At 36.8% G+C, this 17296-nt stretch overlaps 1 protein-coding gene across 4 annotated transcripts in view; it reads right to left on the bottom strand.

Moving 5' to 3' along the window:
- Positions 1-17296, bottom strand: part of AIMP1 (aminoacyl tRNA synthetase complex interacting multifunctional protein 1) — a 32887-nt gene that overhangs the window by 7438 nt on the left and 8153 nt on the right. Inside the window, exons 1-5 of one of the 4 annotated variants that reach the window (XM_065633502.1) lie at positions 10272-10289; positions 7260-7393; positions 6426-6539; positions 3678-3830; positions 417-628 (exon numbers count right to left, since the gene is read on the bottom strand). In XM_065633502.1, coding sequence (XP_065489574.1) covers positions 417-628; positions 3678-3830; positions 6426-6539; positions 7260-7368 — 588 coding nt within the window. In that variant the 5' untranslated portion in view covers positions 7369-7393; positions 10272-10289. Of the gene's footprint in view, positions 1-416; positions 629-3677; positions 3831-6425; positions 6540-7259; positions 7394-10271; positions 10290-17296 lie in introns of those variants that run through there. The other 3 variants (XM_065633499.1, XM_065633500.1, XM_065633501.1) reach the window with 3 other exon arrangements.

Raw genomic sequence — 17296 nt, 5'->3', positions numbered from 1 at the left:
TTTCCAACTCTCTTCTCTCTGTCCTTCTTTTCCTCCCAATCGCCTGTCCTTAGTGGGAAAGGGGGAGAGGGAGGGGCTAGATGGGGAAGAGGGGAGAGAGAGGGCTAACAATACATCTGCCACGGTTTTATTGCCACCCTGCAATCAAACCACGACACAATAACATCATAGAGGCATCAGAACAAGACCTTAGGATAGAAGCACTGCAAGCAGAAAGGAACTGACTTATGTTTAGGGTACCTCTCCAATTTCTGGCAAATTTTGTTAAGCATTACTTCCATTTGCACTTTGTTTTTCTTTTAATGACTGTAAAAATCTTTTAGCAGAATAGGATGGGTTTTTAATCCTATAAACAGATTAAGGTCTTAAGATACTTTAGGAAGGGAAAGGCTATCAGTAAATAATTTTGTCAATACCTGGTCCAGAGGAACATGTTTCACTAAACCACTGACAACAGTCCTTGGGATTGCTTCACCAATGTCCACTTCTTCAACATACAGCGTGTCTGCATCTGGATGCTTTTTGGCAGTAATAATGCAGCCAACACGAAGATCCAGACAAGAAACATCTACAGGTTTTGCATCATTACTTCCAGCAGCAGGCTGCTGTTTCTTCTCCTTCTTTTCACCTATTAAAGAAAGTTTAGTTCATGAAATAAGCATCGAAAAAAGCCTAAATAATGTATATGACTATTGCAAGGGAAAAGCAAGCAACAATCTCAGAATTAAGTGTAAAACGCAAATGAAGAGTAAAGAGTTCACACCTCTATCACTAGTTTCTAGCGGAGAATCATCATACACACTCCAATTTAGATTGTTACTACAAGTAATTACCACCTTAGGACAGAGATGCTTTCTTGCTTGTAAAGTGATTCATCCTGAACTTTAAGTGTAGCTAACACATGTCATATATACAATCTGCCAAAGGTCACATTAATAAGCCTGAGAGTACTGTTTTAATAATTAGCAATTACCAGTAAGTCTTGCCATGGTGTTTCACCAGCAAAGAGAAAGTACACAATCACAAGTCATCAGGTTATTAGTGCTTAACAGCTCCTGGCTGTGGACAATGCCAAGTCACTGCAACTGCACTGTTACAGTTGCAAAGCCACCCTTGAAGGTGACATTAGCTAAAAGTCTTCACTTCCCAAATATACTAGTGTGTGAAAATGCTCATAGTTCACGAGGTTACACTGATGAGGAGTCTATCCTACGGCAATGTGAGGGTTTGTTATCACCCATATATTTTGTGCTGTATAAAGCAGCAGTGAAATAACATTCCCCAAGCTCAGCTGCTTATTTAGATATTCCTTTCAAGATGAGCAAGTTACATCCAGTTTGTATATAATACTGTCCTGTTTAAAAAACATTCAAGATTTGTTTAGTGACTGATAATCTCTGAGGGATTAAGAAATGTCTAAGAAGTGCTTACTCAAAATAAGCATATTGTTATCCTTTTATCCAAGACAGCTTACATATTAATGTAAACTAAACTCTCTTCTTTAGGGAGCAAATAAGGAAAAGTGGACATAGCAGGCAATTTGATTCATTTATCATCGCTCTAGTACAGGGTTGAAACTAAATTACACATCCAGTAATAAAAAGGCACTATTTCTTAACAGAAGCAATAGCTCTTCAACAATATTTCAGGTCATACATGATGAATAAAAAGCTCTAGTGTTTATGAGTGATTTATTAATCTAATTGTAATTAGATTACAATTAATTAATAAAATCAGTCATATAGACAATAATTGAAGAGAAGCTGTAAAATGCCATCAAAATAGTTAATATTTAAGACATAAGATAATTTCAAAGACCTGTCATCTTTACCCTTGGTATCATTCCTCACTGTTTTCCACTCCATTTCTCTACAATAGTCTGGAGCAAAAAAAAAAAAAGCTTCTAGCACTCTTCTTATTTCACTTTAGGGAAATGGAGTCTGTCACCAAATAAGGAAAAGAGAACACAACAAAGCCTGTCTGTAGACAGCATATACAGCGCACAGAAAATATCCATTTCACTGCTGCAGGCTCAGGAGAGACTCTGGCCAGGGCCCGAGTCAGCCCAGAATCAGGATCCAGAGAAGCCTCACACATGAAGTTTGCAAGAAGTGCAACTAGGAACGTGGGAATAACTAGGCAGGAAACAGATGAGAAAGGTAACAGAAAGCAAAAGGATTTCCATAATTTCATCAATCTCAATACAAGAAAACAAATTTTACACATTGGTTACTTTGGCTGTTAAATACTATTCCTACAATAGATGTTGTACTCCACAGAAATAGACTGTTCGGGGCGTCTATTTAATGTCATGCTATATTTCACCTTTTCAAATACAACCACTGGAAGAAAAAAAGTCAAACAGATTGCTTTCCAGATTTAAGCTCTTTATACAACATGAGGCGAAATACAATGGAAGAAAGTTTTATTTTTCCTGACAAACTGAATACTTGCTCTGTAGCCACTGAATGCTTGAAGAAAATATTTAATTGCCTGATATGACATGTGACCTCCACTTTCATGTTACAGCTCTGTGGAACAGTGATGTGTCAAAGGCTGCAGTACACTAAAAAATATGAAGTAACTTATAAGCCTGCATACAGCTCACCAGAAAAATCAAAGAGATAGTGACCTATAAGCATAATATCCAAACTCTGAAAAGCTGTACAAATCAATTCATAGCGTATTCATAATAATTTGCATAAGAGAATGATTGTAAAACATGAGTTTAAGTTACAAGATAGGAACCCGTGCTTTTGTTTAAGTGTAATAGACAGGTCTTTTCTTCTATTAAGAGAGTTTGTTAAACAGAAATCAATACAGACAGCTATTAACGAAAACCAGGAAGAAAAGTGTTAGGAAACGTACATATCCTTCTTGTACATTTCCTCCCTGTTGCTAGAACCAGATGACACTATCTGCCTATGACCTTCACCCAGTCCTTCCCCTTAGCCACACAACTGCACCAGTGTTGACATGGAGGGATATGACCAATCCTGATGGAACTCCACTGCCTCTAACAATGTTCCAGATAAAAAAAAAAAAAAAAAAAAAAAAGCGGCATACTTAGAGGATGCAGAAAACTGCAGTTTAGCACTCTTCCTTTAGTATTATGTCATGCTACTATTGCTTGGAAGGTACTTTTCTGAGCTGGTCTTTGCCTTTTGCTTGTACTATTTCCATGGACAAAACAAAAAAAACCAACCAACTAACCAACCAACCTAAAATCTAGCTAAGTCTCAGAACAGAAACCCATCCAGTCTGCCAAAAACTTCTCTAAACTTTGTGTCCTCCTCTTCTCCCCTTGCTCTCCCCGCTCCCACTTTTTTTCCCTCCTTTGTGTGTGTGTTTGTATCTTGGTTATGCTTTTTTCTGTTGTGGGGTCTTTGAGGGCTTGAGTTGTTGTGCCCTTTTTTTTTTTCCCCCCCCAATAAGAGTTCAGTCACATTAAGAGAAATTTGGTATGTCTCCCATTTAACTAAGAACCTGTAGAACCTATAACTTACTAGATGGCCTTCATTAGCTTCAATTACCTCCAAGATTTTAGGAGATAGATAGCACATGACTCTTCCTACTGGAGCTGTACAAACTGATTTTTATGTGCCCCAAATGATGCAAAATCATGTGCATAAATTAAATTCCTTAACTGTCTACCACAGTTAAGAAAATATAAGTACCTTTTCTTTCTACTTTTTCCTTCTTTTTCTTTTCTTCACCTTTAATTTGATCTTTGGAATCAGGAGATGATGTGACTGCTGTAGATTGTGAAACATCATCTGAAAACGAAGCTGTAGAAATGGTTGTACCAGGAGGAACTGCAATCTGTTTTACTAAAATTAAAACCACAAAAGTTAGATGAAGTACCAGAACTTTGAACACTGTGACATTTTAAGTTTCAAACATAAATGAGAAAGTAGAGAGAACTGATAATTTTGCTTAAAACACCTAAACCGCAACTGCTGAGTAGTGAAGCACGACATTATAAAACATGTATCAAACCCAAATCTATATATGGTTATTCTGATCAGCTAAGAAAAATGCCCTTGACTACACATTTTTTAAATGGGAAGTGCTAAATACAAGAAAATGTATAAGCAAACACCATTTCTTTTTGTAGTTTATTTCAACATCTAGCTATCTTTGCTACTAACTCCTTATTTCTCATTTGTGTTTGTCTAGTTTCAGTTTCTAGCTGTTAGATCTTGCCAAGCTGGAGACTATTCCATGATTTTCTATGCAGAAAAATCATTTTCATATTGCAGTTAGATCACTCCTCAACTCTTTTTTCTGATTAACTAAAGAAACCTAGCCTGAATAATCACATACTAGGAAATTATCTGCAGCCCTAAAAACAGTCCGATTCCTCACTTCTATTCCCTAAATTCTCCACATTGCCTGCAAATTTCTTCCTTAATATCTAATCTAAATCTACCCTCATTCAGTTTAAAGCCACTACCCCATGTCGTATCACTACATGCCCTTGTAAAACGTCCCTCTCCAGTTTTCTTGTCCATCCCCTTTAGGCACTGGAAGGCTGCTTTAAGGTCTTCCCAGAGCCTTCTCCTGGCTGAACATCCCCAACTCTCTCAGCCTGTTTTCACAGGAGAGGTGCCCCAGCCCCCTGATCATCTCCCTGGCCTTCCTCTGGACTTGCTTCAACATGTCCATGTCCTTCCTACGTTTGGAGTCCCAAAGCTGAACATGGCACTCCAGGTGGGGTCTCACAAGAGCAGAGTAGAGGGGGAGAATCACCTCCCTCAACCTCCTGGTCACGCTGCTTCTGATGCAGCCCAGGACACGGTTGGCTTTCTGGGCTGCAAAGCGCATGTTGCTGGGTCATGTTGAGCTTCTTAACAACCAACACCCCCATCTTCCTCCTCAGGGCTGCTCTCAATCCATTGTCCACCCAGCCTGTATTTGTGCTTGGGATTGCCCTGACCCATGTGCAGGACCTTGCACTAGGCCTGTACTTTTGTGTAACAGACATTCTTCTGTTGTCACTATTAAACAGTTCCTCATTCTGCATATGTGCTTTTTATACTTGAGACAATTATTAACTTTCCTGAAGAACTGCCCTGTGTTTGTTGATATTTGCTCTCTTCAGCATTGAAGTCATTTGCACAAGTTCTTACAAGCAATTTTTTAAGATCATATGAATCTGAGATTTGTTGTACCAACAAGCACTTGGTTGCTGTTTTGCTTGCTAGTTGTGGAAAGACTTTATTTTTCAGATTTTTCAAAAATACCTCAAGTGATAGTTTTGATGTTCTGTGTCCATCTAATTGCTGTGCTCAACTATTTAATACTGTTAAAGCTAACACAAACTAATTTACTTCAAGAGAAAAGATCTGAATTCAATCCTACTACCTTTTAGATAAACTACCTAAATAAAGGAAGATACATGTCAAGCCAAATATTAATTTCATAGTCCTTTCCCATCTTGGAAAAAAATCTATATACCTTGAGAGTTCTCTGTCAAGCATAACAGAGATTCTGGGAAATATCCTATACCTGTCAAGATTTGCTGCAAACTAACAGACAGGGGAGAAATATAAACTAATCGTTTGGTTTAGTACATGAAGGGGCTTTATTCATACCCAAAGGAGAAAAAGGATTCTCTGCATTTATAAGATGCTAGTCTTTTTGAAGACTGAATGTGTTGTTTTACCAGTAAAACATTCAGTATGGTTGAATGCTACATCTCACTCAATTTACTATACTGATAGTACAGGTAAAAATAGCCTCATCTGCTCTCAACAGCTATTACTTTCTTTGGAAATAATTTTAAAGGACACATGCTGGATCTGAAACATTTCAGCTTTGCTTTTTTTCTCCTTTCTATTTTAATATAAATTATATAATGATGGTGCCAGCTGAATAGAGCTACATAGAGGAGTGCAAAGAAGGAAAAACAGTGCCATGAAAGGCTGGTCTTACTAAGGCATGGAATCAAAACTCAAAACACATTGTTTCTAATTTATATTAGCACAGATTTTCTAATAAGTCACCACCCATCTGTACTTTGAACTATGGCTTGATTTCCCACTGGGATTTTTCAGTCATGCTAGATTAAATACGCAGAGTATCAAGAAGTGTTAGACATTCAGCAGTTTCTAAGGTAGTATAAAGAGTTACTGTCATCAGTCAAAATTGGGGCTTATTATGAAAGGCACTGTACGCAAACACATAGCGAACCAGTTCCACGACTGATTAAGATTTGGCAAAGGTACCTGTTAGACTTGCAGCTAAACTAAGATGTCGGAAGTAAATAACTTGGTATAGCCATGGAGCCCAGGGAAATCCAGAGTTTGTAAGACATGCCAGAGTCAGATAGACAGACAAAAATCAAGAAGAATTAATATAGTACAAAATATGATCCAAACTAAGTAGATCTAAGTTGTATGATGATAGGACTTTTTTCCCACCTCCATTTCGAATTTCTGCCTGAATCAGCTCCTGTTTCAACCCTTCAATTTCTTTCTTCAGTTTAGCATTTTCCACACGGAGCTTCTTCTCTTCTCGGAGAGATGCCTGCAAGACTAGAGTTGACTTTATATTAAAAGCAACATACTTCAACAATTAGCATTCATCATTTGGCAAACAGAGGTTTTGTTTTTAGAGAAAAGTAAAACATCGCAAGCCAAACACCAGAAAGTGGAAACTTTCAAGGAGTATATAATCAGAAATATTTTGGAATCCTTTTTTGTTGAAATAGCTATATTTATAATACTTATGTACTTAAGTTGCATCTCAACATACTAGCTTCTCAGTCCCCTAAATAGACTCAGAGGAAAAAATTCCAAGAAACCAATTAGAAAAAGTTTGAATGTTTGTAATGTGGAGCACCTTAATCAAGTGATACAGATATGTACAAAATATCTAAGTTGAATGTATGATACTCTCAAGAGAATCCCATAGTGGTGAAAAAGCAGCAACACTTTCAGACAAATGCACAGCCTCATATTCTTCCCAACTCCTTTCTCCCCCCAAATGGAACCATGTCCTATCAAATTCCCATAATCTGTGTCATTAATCCTTCCTCATTCATAGCTTTTCAGAATAAGCAGCTTCAAAAAAACCCACAAACCACAAGACACTGAAGTGGTGCTACTATTATGCACTTTATCATGGAGAACTTGAAACATACTTTGAAAGGCTGACAGCACCAACGAAGTTGTCCATTTTCTCATTTTTCCCTATGAGTATTTAATGTTAACCATATGGTTAATAAGTTTATCGTAAGATAGGTAATTACTTACTAGCTTTCTCCTTGAGCAGAGCAACTTGTTGCTTGAGGTATTCAATAACTTGTTCAGCCTCTGCACCCTTCCGCTCCAGTCTGTTCAGCACTGCATTGTTGGCTGCCATCTTTACCAAGAAACGGGCTAAAAACCTACATGAATAACAGACATTTAAAAATTAATGACTTCATAATGTAAAATTGCTGCCATCTCTTACCACATAAAGTTCTAAAATCAGTTGCTGAATAAGAAAATTTGCTAAGTGAACAAGCTGGGCTCCCACCTCCTAATACAAAGCCCAAACAAAAAGCAACATTAAATGGAATCTGATGTTTGACAGCTGCTTTCAAGTACTTTGGAAGAAAAAGCTACTCTTCCCAGCTGCAGAAAACATGTTCTTCCTTCATGAAACAGAAAAAAATTCCACCTTCTCAGAAAGAAAGGTCTGAATAAATCAGGAAGAAAAAAAAAAAAAAAGAAAAAGGAAAAGCTTGGACAGGAGAACCCTGTATCCTGGTTTTAGCCAAAAAAATTAAGCATACACAGAATTTTATTGAGACTAAGAAAACAGAAACATCCCACTAAAATGTCCAAACTTTTAAAATAAATTTATTCAGATTATATTGAACACTTCATACATTAAGAATTTACTCTTATTTTACTTCTAAGCAGAATTCATCAGTATTTTTACTCATCTCAGATCAATACAACTTTTATTGCAAGTTTACACCTTCAGAGTTATTTTAGCATCGATTTCAATTGTCTTATTTTGTTTCCACTGCAATGGAAGGCCAGGCATCCAGGTAACAAACTAAGGAAGCAGGAAACACAAAAGACCAGTAAAGGCAAGAGCACAAATAAATGCTGTGTAAACTTCTTTTAAGATGTTAACTTCTTTTACAGTGTTTCTCTAACATTCCAGGAACTAGCTATGCCTTGTATACAGCCCTTATTTCTTGAAAGCTACCAAATTTGGCCTCCTTCCTTCTTTGTAACATGTGTCCAACCGTAAAAGCTTAAATAGTAGCAACAAAATGATGAAATACAGTTATAGTCACTCGTATCTGCAGCAGATAGTACTGATTCTTTCTTCATCTAGATACTGAATTGGAGGGTAAACGCACTAACAGCTGCCTCAGCTGTAAATCAAGAAAGAAAATCGATTATAGGTGGGAAGAAAAGATGCCTTGCAGATATTCACAAGAAACAGTGATGTAATTCCTGTGAATTTGCCCATCAACTGGAACCAAGGAAAGAACTGGTAAGAAAACTGCAATGGAAATGCATGCATTGGCTCCTCAACTTTATCACAGCCCAAAAATTCCTCTTCTCTTATCAAGTTGGCAGAAAACTTCCCATTTTATTGCAACCTTATTCTGACATTACAACCTAAATCTGTTTTTAACATACAAATATTGTCTATCGGGATTTGCAACAAAAGCCATACTGAAGACAAAACACATTTAGAAATAACTGAAAGGTAAACAGAGACAATGATGGTCATGCCAGTGTTACACAGCACCTTTGCTGCTCTCTCAGTACCAACTTACACCTGATATCTGATTTTCTGTTACAAAGAACTCAATTCTCCACAGCTATATATCCTAAAAAAATAGCATCAGGAATAGTGTAATTAAAAGTTCTCAAAGTAAAATTCACAAAGCCAGAGAGATGCAGTAGTCAAACGACACATGGGGTATACTACTCCTGCAAAAGCGATGAATGAACAAACATCTTGCCGCCTTTGCAATCCAATCCAATTGAAGTCTGTTTTACACACACTGCTTTGCTTAAAGATGCAAGAGTATTACTGCCATCACACCTTCCACTCATCCACAACAGATTTTTTTCTTTTAAAAGAAAGAAACTCTCATGGAGAGAAGAGCAGTAAAATCATCTCTCCAGGACAACTAAAGTAATTTTAATATCCAAATTAATCTCTGCTAATAAGAAAATAATTTTCTTTTCATGTGCAGTCTGAAAACAAGGGGGTTTTAAAAAGGAAAACAGTGATGCCAATAAGTTATGGATTTAGATGTCAAATGGAAATAGACATAAAAGTATTATGGCACAACACAGCATAATACAAAGCCTGGGGTATTACTGTCTGCATACCAGTAAGATTTCTTGCAAGCTACATATTCTCTCAGGGGAACACAATACTAACAGTGGAAACTTTGCCAACAACAACAGAAATGCTACTAAAACTTCAAAGTGAATAGAATTGGTACATTTTATAGGTTCTAGCCAAGTTGGCTAATGAACTGAAGATCTGGAAATGAAGTTACATGATTACAATGGGTAGACATTTTCCCACTTGTCAAATAAATTTCTGTAAACCTAGTATTATAACAATAACACAAAGCAATAGGTATTTCCGATAGTAATATAAAGAGCCAACAGGCTGAAATGAACTGCTGTACAGGAATCCACGCAGCAGAGTGATAAAATTTCATCTAAAAAGGGCACATAACTTTTTTTTTTTAAGATCCACCTTTTATTATTAAACAGAAAACACATCAAAAACATTAGCACTGTGACAATCAAAGGTTACATTTAACTTTTTTTTTTTTCCCAACCTTTCCCCTATTTTCTTTGCCTTCTATTACCCTGACATTCCCCCGCTCCGCACAGGAAATAAAAACAAAAAACAAAACCAACCAACCAAAAAAAAAAACCCGCCCAAAAAGCAAAAAAACCCCACACCAAACCAACAAAACCAAAACAAACCTCCCCAAAAGCAAAAACAACACAAACCCCCAAAAAAGCAAAACACCTCCCCCCAAAAACGCCAAAACACCCCCAAAAATGCCAAAGCCAACTGCCCAAAAAACAAAAAAAACCAAAACAAAAAAAAACCCAAAACAAAAAAAACCTCAAAACAAAAAAAAACCAAAACAAAAAAAACCCAAAACAAACAAAAAAAAATAAAACAACCAAAAAACTTAACCAACCAACTCCTATTGGTGACACACAGATTAAAAACAGGAAAGAAAACCAGGAATAACAGTTTAACAAATAAAATCATACCTTATTACAGATACCTTCTGACCTCTCTTGCAGAAAATGTTCCAGAGGCCAACTGAAAGTAAAGCCAATTCATACAATTGTGCCTAATAAGCTGCTTTCCCTTTAAACAAAAAAAAGTTCTGAAAAACAAGGAAGAAGTAGATATATTCAGACTTTCTGAGAAGGGTGACCTCCTGAAGTTACCTGGCTGCTCAGCTAAGAGAAACTGTTTAATCTCAGATCTCTGCAAACTACTTTGTTACTTGCAAGACATTCAGAACTCCTTCAAAACCCACTTGGCTCCACTATAATAGAACTCAGTCTTCAAACCAAAGACTCGGGTCCTGCAGTTAGCCATGAATTTACCCATCAACGCATAAAAGTGGTTTAATTTCGCATCGTTCTACCTGCTAATTAAAAGAGTTGCCTACCTTTATTTCGTAAGCAGAAAGCGCTGCCTCCTGCAGTCCCCTCACAAGAGAAAATGGGCATTATTCTACTTTGCTGCTCAAGAACACAATGTGGAAGGGTTCACAAAGTGGCAAACTCTCTATAATAATTCAAGACTTCTCATCTAGTACAAATTGCCCCAACATTTCAACATGTTTTACAAATACTGGTTTATTGACATTGGCCTAGACCTTAGAATGTATCAGATCAAAAAGTGAACACAGCAAGAAGATGCTAAAAACATAAACCTTGTTGTAACTTATTCTTCAATATTAATATTCTCTGATTTTAAAAGCAAGAAAAAGCAAAAAAACCCATACGATTAATGACAAGATTTAAAACTTAAACTCTAAAAATTGGTTTTGGAATCTAGCCATAGACTGAACATGGAAACAATTACTTTTCACCATTGGAAAAGCAATCATTTAATCAAAAAAACAGGAATTGGAAGCCAACTGATTCCCAAAATCTAAAATAACTAGCTCTAAGCATTCATTTTTCCAGCTAGAAGTTTAAAAAAGCTCAGTACTTAGTTCTCCACTTTTTCTTGCAATGCTTTGTTAATGTTAACACACAATGTAAGATGAGTAACGACACGAGATCTGACCTGTTGGCTGCCCAGAGATCAGCACGTTCTCTGTGTGTGCATCGAATATATCTATGGCAGATATGCAGCTTTATTTCAGCTTTTTCAATTCGGTAAAGGTCCCTGCTGCTCTCTTAGGTGACACGTAACTTACGTCTTGTTCTCATTCTTTCCAACAGGCCTTAATGCAACACAACCCAATGCCATGCATATTTTGGTTGGTCACCCGGGGCACATGATGACACCAAAAATTGCCAAGTTTCGTCTCAAATGATGTAAACCAAAAGAAAATCACCACAACTGCCTGCTTCTCCTCGCTTCCTCTCCCACATATACACTAATTCCTCCACAATGAGACACTGAACTTGCACAGGTCGCCAACCCAAGGCAGCATTCTTCGTTGCACAGCTGCTTCGCTCCGACCCGTCGCTGCTCTTCGCGTGGTGCCAGCTATGGAAGAATCAAGTATTTCTACAGTAAAGCTAATCCTACTGATCCTTAGCAAAGAGCAATCACAAGATGGCCCGGATAGCATAATGTTTATGAATAGCTGCCAACCAAGACCTAAGATCAGGCAAGGAGCCACTACAGGAGAAAATAAAAGTCTATTAAAAAAAGACACATTAGCTTTTCAGTTGAGATGCTCAGTTCAAATCAAAAGTTTGTCATTATGAAGCGGAACTAGTGGAATCAGCCTTATTCTAAAAGTTATGGACAACAGAAAGGTAATTTCTCCAATGCTAAATGACATTCATTAATTTAAACTATAAAAAATAGTTAGCGGCAATTCCTCTCCCTAAGCTTTTGGTCTTAAGTCTCAAGCAGCTTCCAAATTAAACTCTTTTTCTTCATCCATGAGATGTCTCAAGACGCTTGATTGTGGCCAACTTTATAGCAAAGTATTCTGCTTTCTGTAAAAGACAGAAAGTATCGATGGTCACTTCGTTTCTACAAGACATGTGTTCAAACACTTCTATCCGAGCCCCTTTTCTGAGTATGGTAGTTTCTGGCAGACAATCTTACAAAAACCCATAAATACAAAAGAACATGCCAGCTGTTTGCCAGATTCGGCTTTTCTATGCTTTGCACTTCTATGAAATGTCAGAACACAGTGAATGGGATTTAAGAATCTCACCTAACACCTTTTTATTCTGCAAAGTAAAGAACAGTAGTAAGCAGATCAAAACAGAAGGAAAAGAGCAGAGATACGTTATCTTTTGTAAAACCAAAGTACCAGTGCAACTAGGAAATTGTTGTAACTTGTCCCATCTTCTCCTGCCTCGGAGAATCAGGATTCACGTTTTAAAAATCAGTTCGTTCTTACAGATTTCTTCTAACTTCTGATAAACTATTCTAGTCCTGATGCTGTCAACAACTTTGACTAAGATTTACAATATCTGATTTGATCTCACATTTTTGATAGAAAAACTTAAGGTTTAATTTTGAAAACTATGAAAATTTCAACTCTTAAAAAAAAATTAGGACAGCTATGACATTAGTTTTGAGATCAGATCTTAGTTTTGACTAGATCATGTCCCTACTTCACTCTAATTAAAGCACAGAAGATCAGCAGCAGCTCTCAGTTGGTCATTAGGGAGGTAATAGGCTACAACATTTAGTTCAAAATTCACAGTGATGCAATTCTATTGCTAGGACATTTTGGAAATCAGCTATATTCAGTAAGTTTCATACACTTACCTATCGCTATCACAAAAGGCTGGGTGTTTCACTGGTTTTATACCTGTTACAAATCATAAAATGCACTCACGGCATTGACACTGAAATATTCCTTCTCGGGAGATGCAATTTTAAAAGATTAAATATTTCTAGGCTTCAAAAGACAGGGAAGAATCATATTTACTTATGAAAACCAGAGGTTTTCCACAGTTTTTTTTCCTGTGGAAAAACATATTTCCTCAATTGTAAGATAGTGTAAACCACAAAGCTGTTCACAAACAGGTCTCAAAAAATGTGTCTTTTAAACCTATATACAAATAGGCTAAGTATCAGTAAGCAGCAAGGTAATGCTAAGGAAACAGATGTATCTTCCATACTAGATTCAATTTTCACATTGCTTGAGACTACTTAATCACAATCGAAGATGTCGTTTCCTTGTTAAAACAGAGCAAAAAGACATAGTGCAGCCCATTACACTTAAATATCATTTCACCCACGTTGAAAAGACAGGTGCATTTCAGTTAAGATTTAACTACCAGTTCACCTGTCTTTCAGAATCAAGTATATTGTGAGCTCTGTAAGGGAAGAATGTAGGTTTCCTGAATCTCACATTGTCAAAGTAAGTTTGCAGAACTAAAAATATGATTTAAAGCCCTAGGAAAATATGTGTAACTGATCGAAATGTAGATACGCTCACTTAGGTCCTTCTGTGCAAAGGGCAAAGGAGACCTATCAAAATATTTTTGGCAGAACAATGGTAAACACTTGAAAAGCAATAGCCAGCAATGAGAGCACAATTAAAAAACAAACAAGCCAAACCAAATGCACAATCAAAAAACCACTGTATTTTTTGTCAAGATTTTGAGCAATATTGATAAATTGCACTGTAAAGTGTCAAAGTCTATAAATTATTATCAAATAAGCTGTCAGTGATCCTCTACCAGGTACTAGAAATGTGGTGATACAAAAGATCAAATGGAATTAACTATTATCTTTGTATTTTCCTCAAGAAAGAATGCTCTTTTTAACATGAGCAAAATAGAATTACAGCCTAAAATGTCAAATGGTATTGTATAGTACGGCCATACAGTTTTGCAGACTTAAAATTGCAAAAAACTTAATTCTATCTTTCCCATTCTCCCCAAACAAGTAATTCTACAACTGGAGCTTTAAACAGTTGAACAGCCCAATTATTATTCTTTTTATTTTTTTCTTTGAGCACTTAAATGCAATTTTTAAAGTATCCATAAACTATAAACTCCTGTGTAGTAAGTATTGAAAGCAATTTGCCATGCAGCGAATTATCAGGCAAAGTTCTACATTTCTGCCATATGTTATTTCAGCTCGCGTCTTTCGCACTGAAAGAGTCAGAATAATTGCTTTCCAAGATTTCCAAACAACTAACATGTCTGATACAGTCCATCCAAGAAGCAATGCCAACTTTAAGGAATGATTTGCTAGCTCTGGAGCCTACAGTCCAACCCTTCTGGCTGCCAGATAAATCAGGCTCAATCCCAGCTGCAGACAGGTCTTTTAGTAGTCCTAAGAGCCCACCCCTCCCTATTTTAAAGGGCTGTAAATAGTAAAAACACACACAACCAAACTTTTTCATATTGAAAAATGCTGCAGCATGAAAGAGATTTTTTTTTTAAATGTGATGGAACATTGCACAAAAAAAGGCCCATCCACTGGTATCAATTTTGAGGCAACATAAGTTTACTGAGTCAAGATTATTTTTAAACATGAAGACAAGTCTGTCTTGAAAGGGAACAACGTACCAAAGTCACAAGTAAGTCACAACATCATTGAGACAGGCAAAAATCCAATCTGTGAGAAGCAATGAATGAAGAAGCAAGACAGACATATGTTAGAACAAAAAAGGTAGAAGCATGAAACTTTTACTTTATTATGACAGCCTTAATTTGAATTAAAATGCACCTCATGGAGCTGTATGGTAGAGATCATAAGAAACTGAAGAGTCAGAAGTAAAAATCATTTAGTATTTTGTTCAAGTCTGCTTTTCAAAACTTAGTAGATACCACAGCATAGTAATTAACTGCATTGTATCTTAACACACTACAGCTGCAACATTCAAAAGGTCAAGGTAAGTTAAGAGTACTTGAAATTTCATTCCTATCCTGGCTAGAAACTTGTGCTAAATTTGTATTCAGGGAGAAGTTTCTACTAATGCTTGTCTCAGTCCAGTTCTGAGTTAACTTTGTACTCTTTTCCATCTTTGAGCAGACACCCCAAGGACTAAACAAAGCAGACACAGGACTACAAGGAGTCCTGTCCAGGTTAAGACAAAAGTCAATTAATTTGGATGTGGTTTGTAACAAATTCTTTGCCTTCAGAGCTACCAAAAATTTTCAGTAACAAAGACTCTATACAAATCATGTGTAACTTGATGTATTAATCTGAGACAGCTGCCCAGTAATACAATAGACATGGATGGCTCACAACACAGCTCAAGAAGAGCAACTGCTCTGCACTGCTTGGCTTACACCTCAACAGGTTCCACACCCAGCACTACCTCTGCCAGCTCCCCTGGAAGCTCCGTAGAGATCCATCTGGTTGTGCTTCACAGTGCAGCCTCAAATTTAAGTAGCAGCTCATATCCCAGAACAGTTGGACGGCCTTATGTATTTTTTCAGTACTGTGTATCTTTTGGATCCCACTGCATTAATATTTTAATAGTACTATCAGGGTCTTACAGTAAACCATCACCATGTGCAGAAGGAATTCTCACATAAATCCTACGATGGAAAAGATGCAACACCCACAACATGCTACCTTGTTTTTTTGACCCTAAGCACTGATTTTCAAATCCAAAGTACATCCAGCTCTTTGGAACAGAAAGCTTACAACAAAAATTGGCTGCTTGTTTGTTAATTTATTAAAGCTTAATTTTCTAAACCATGGTGTATCCAGTGGCTATCACTGAATTAAAAAAAAAAAAAGGCCAAAAAAAAAGCAAGCTGCTGCTTATAGTATCCTCATAAAAGTTCCTCGACAGGTGATGGACTTCACAATTACAGCCACACACACATGCCTATAAATTCAGAAATATAAACAGACTGGCCTATATCGGGAGAAGTGTGCAAGGTCAGCATATGCCACAAGAACTTGAAGAATCTGTACTGCGGTTCACCCTCTGGAGTTTTACTGGGGAGTGAAAGCTTTAGATTACTGTTGTAACTCGAGTAAACTACCTACAAATCAGACAGTAGAGCTGCATTCTACCTGTCGATAGCAAGTAGAATACTGTTTCTTAGGTATTTTACTGATTTTTGTAACCTTATCCTAAAAAACTGAGCATTCACACTACCTCCTTAATTAAGAACAGGCACAGCAGTTATAAAAAGGTAGAGAACTTGAGAACAACAATACATTCTAAAAGTTTCTCTCAAAATCCAGTATTTTTCTTTTGGGTCTGTCAGGGCAATAAGGATAACTACTCTTGTCAAAAACCCTAGCTGCTAAAAATACATCTTAAAGATACCTCCTCCTCAGAAACTTGAAGAGTCTGGAAATAAGAATACTATTAAGTATTTTATGTCGGCAATAATCTGCAAAATAATAGTATTGGTTAGGTAGTTCACATGAAAATTGATCCCCCTTTTCAATTTTAATTCACAATACTCTTAATGTCTGAAACCTGCCTACTAGTTATCCTACATAATTTAACTGCGCTAAAAAAGAATCTTGGCATTTATTACTTTTACATTAATACTGGCTTTTCTACAGTAGAAGCATCTTGTAGTAGAGCTAAAGGAAAACAGGATTTAACCATCCAGTTAAAGCAAGGGCTGAGATTAAAAATAACTTATTTATTCACAAAAGCATCCAGCAGACATCATGCAGATGTACGGCAAAAGAATCAGTGTTCTCTAACTACAACCACATTAACAATTGCTGGTATTTACTGAGGCAGAAACTTCAGGTATTCTTTTATGTGGTCCAAATAAAAAAAGCTGATGAAAATTAAACCTGAAAAGCTGCGTGTTTGTGTGCGCATGTGTCTGTGTGTAATCAATGCAAGAATAATGGCAAACATCTCTTAATAGGGAGCAACAAAACTGACAAAGCAAGCTTGAAGGGAAAAGCGGTCCTTGGTGAACTCTGAGCCTGCAGTTGCCGGATCTTATTTACACAGGCAAAACCCTCCCACACGCATTTAATGACCCAGGTTCATTCATCACACAAATAACTGTACTTTCCAGCATTGAATTTACTCACATAACACAGGAGGACAATATTTTAAATGAAAATCTTCTATACAGATACTAACTTACCCTGCACAGAGAAAATTATTTATTCAGCTGTGGGGTGA

This window comes from Caloenas nicobarica, chromosome 4, assembly GCF_036013445.1.
Source record: "Caloenas nicobarica isolate bCalNic1 chromosome 4, bCalNic1.hap1, whole genome shotgun sequence".
In the NCBI taxonomy this organism is placed as follows: Eukaryota; Metazoa; Chordata; class Aves; order Columbiformes; family Columbidae; genus Caloenas; species Caloenas nicobarica.
Note: the sequence above shows the minus strand (reverse complement) of the source record. Positions and strands in the feature narration are given on the sequence as shown.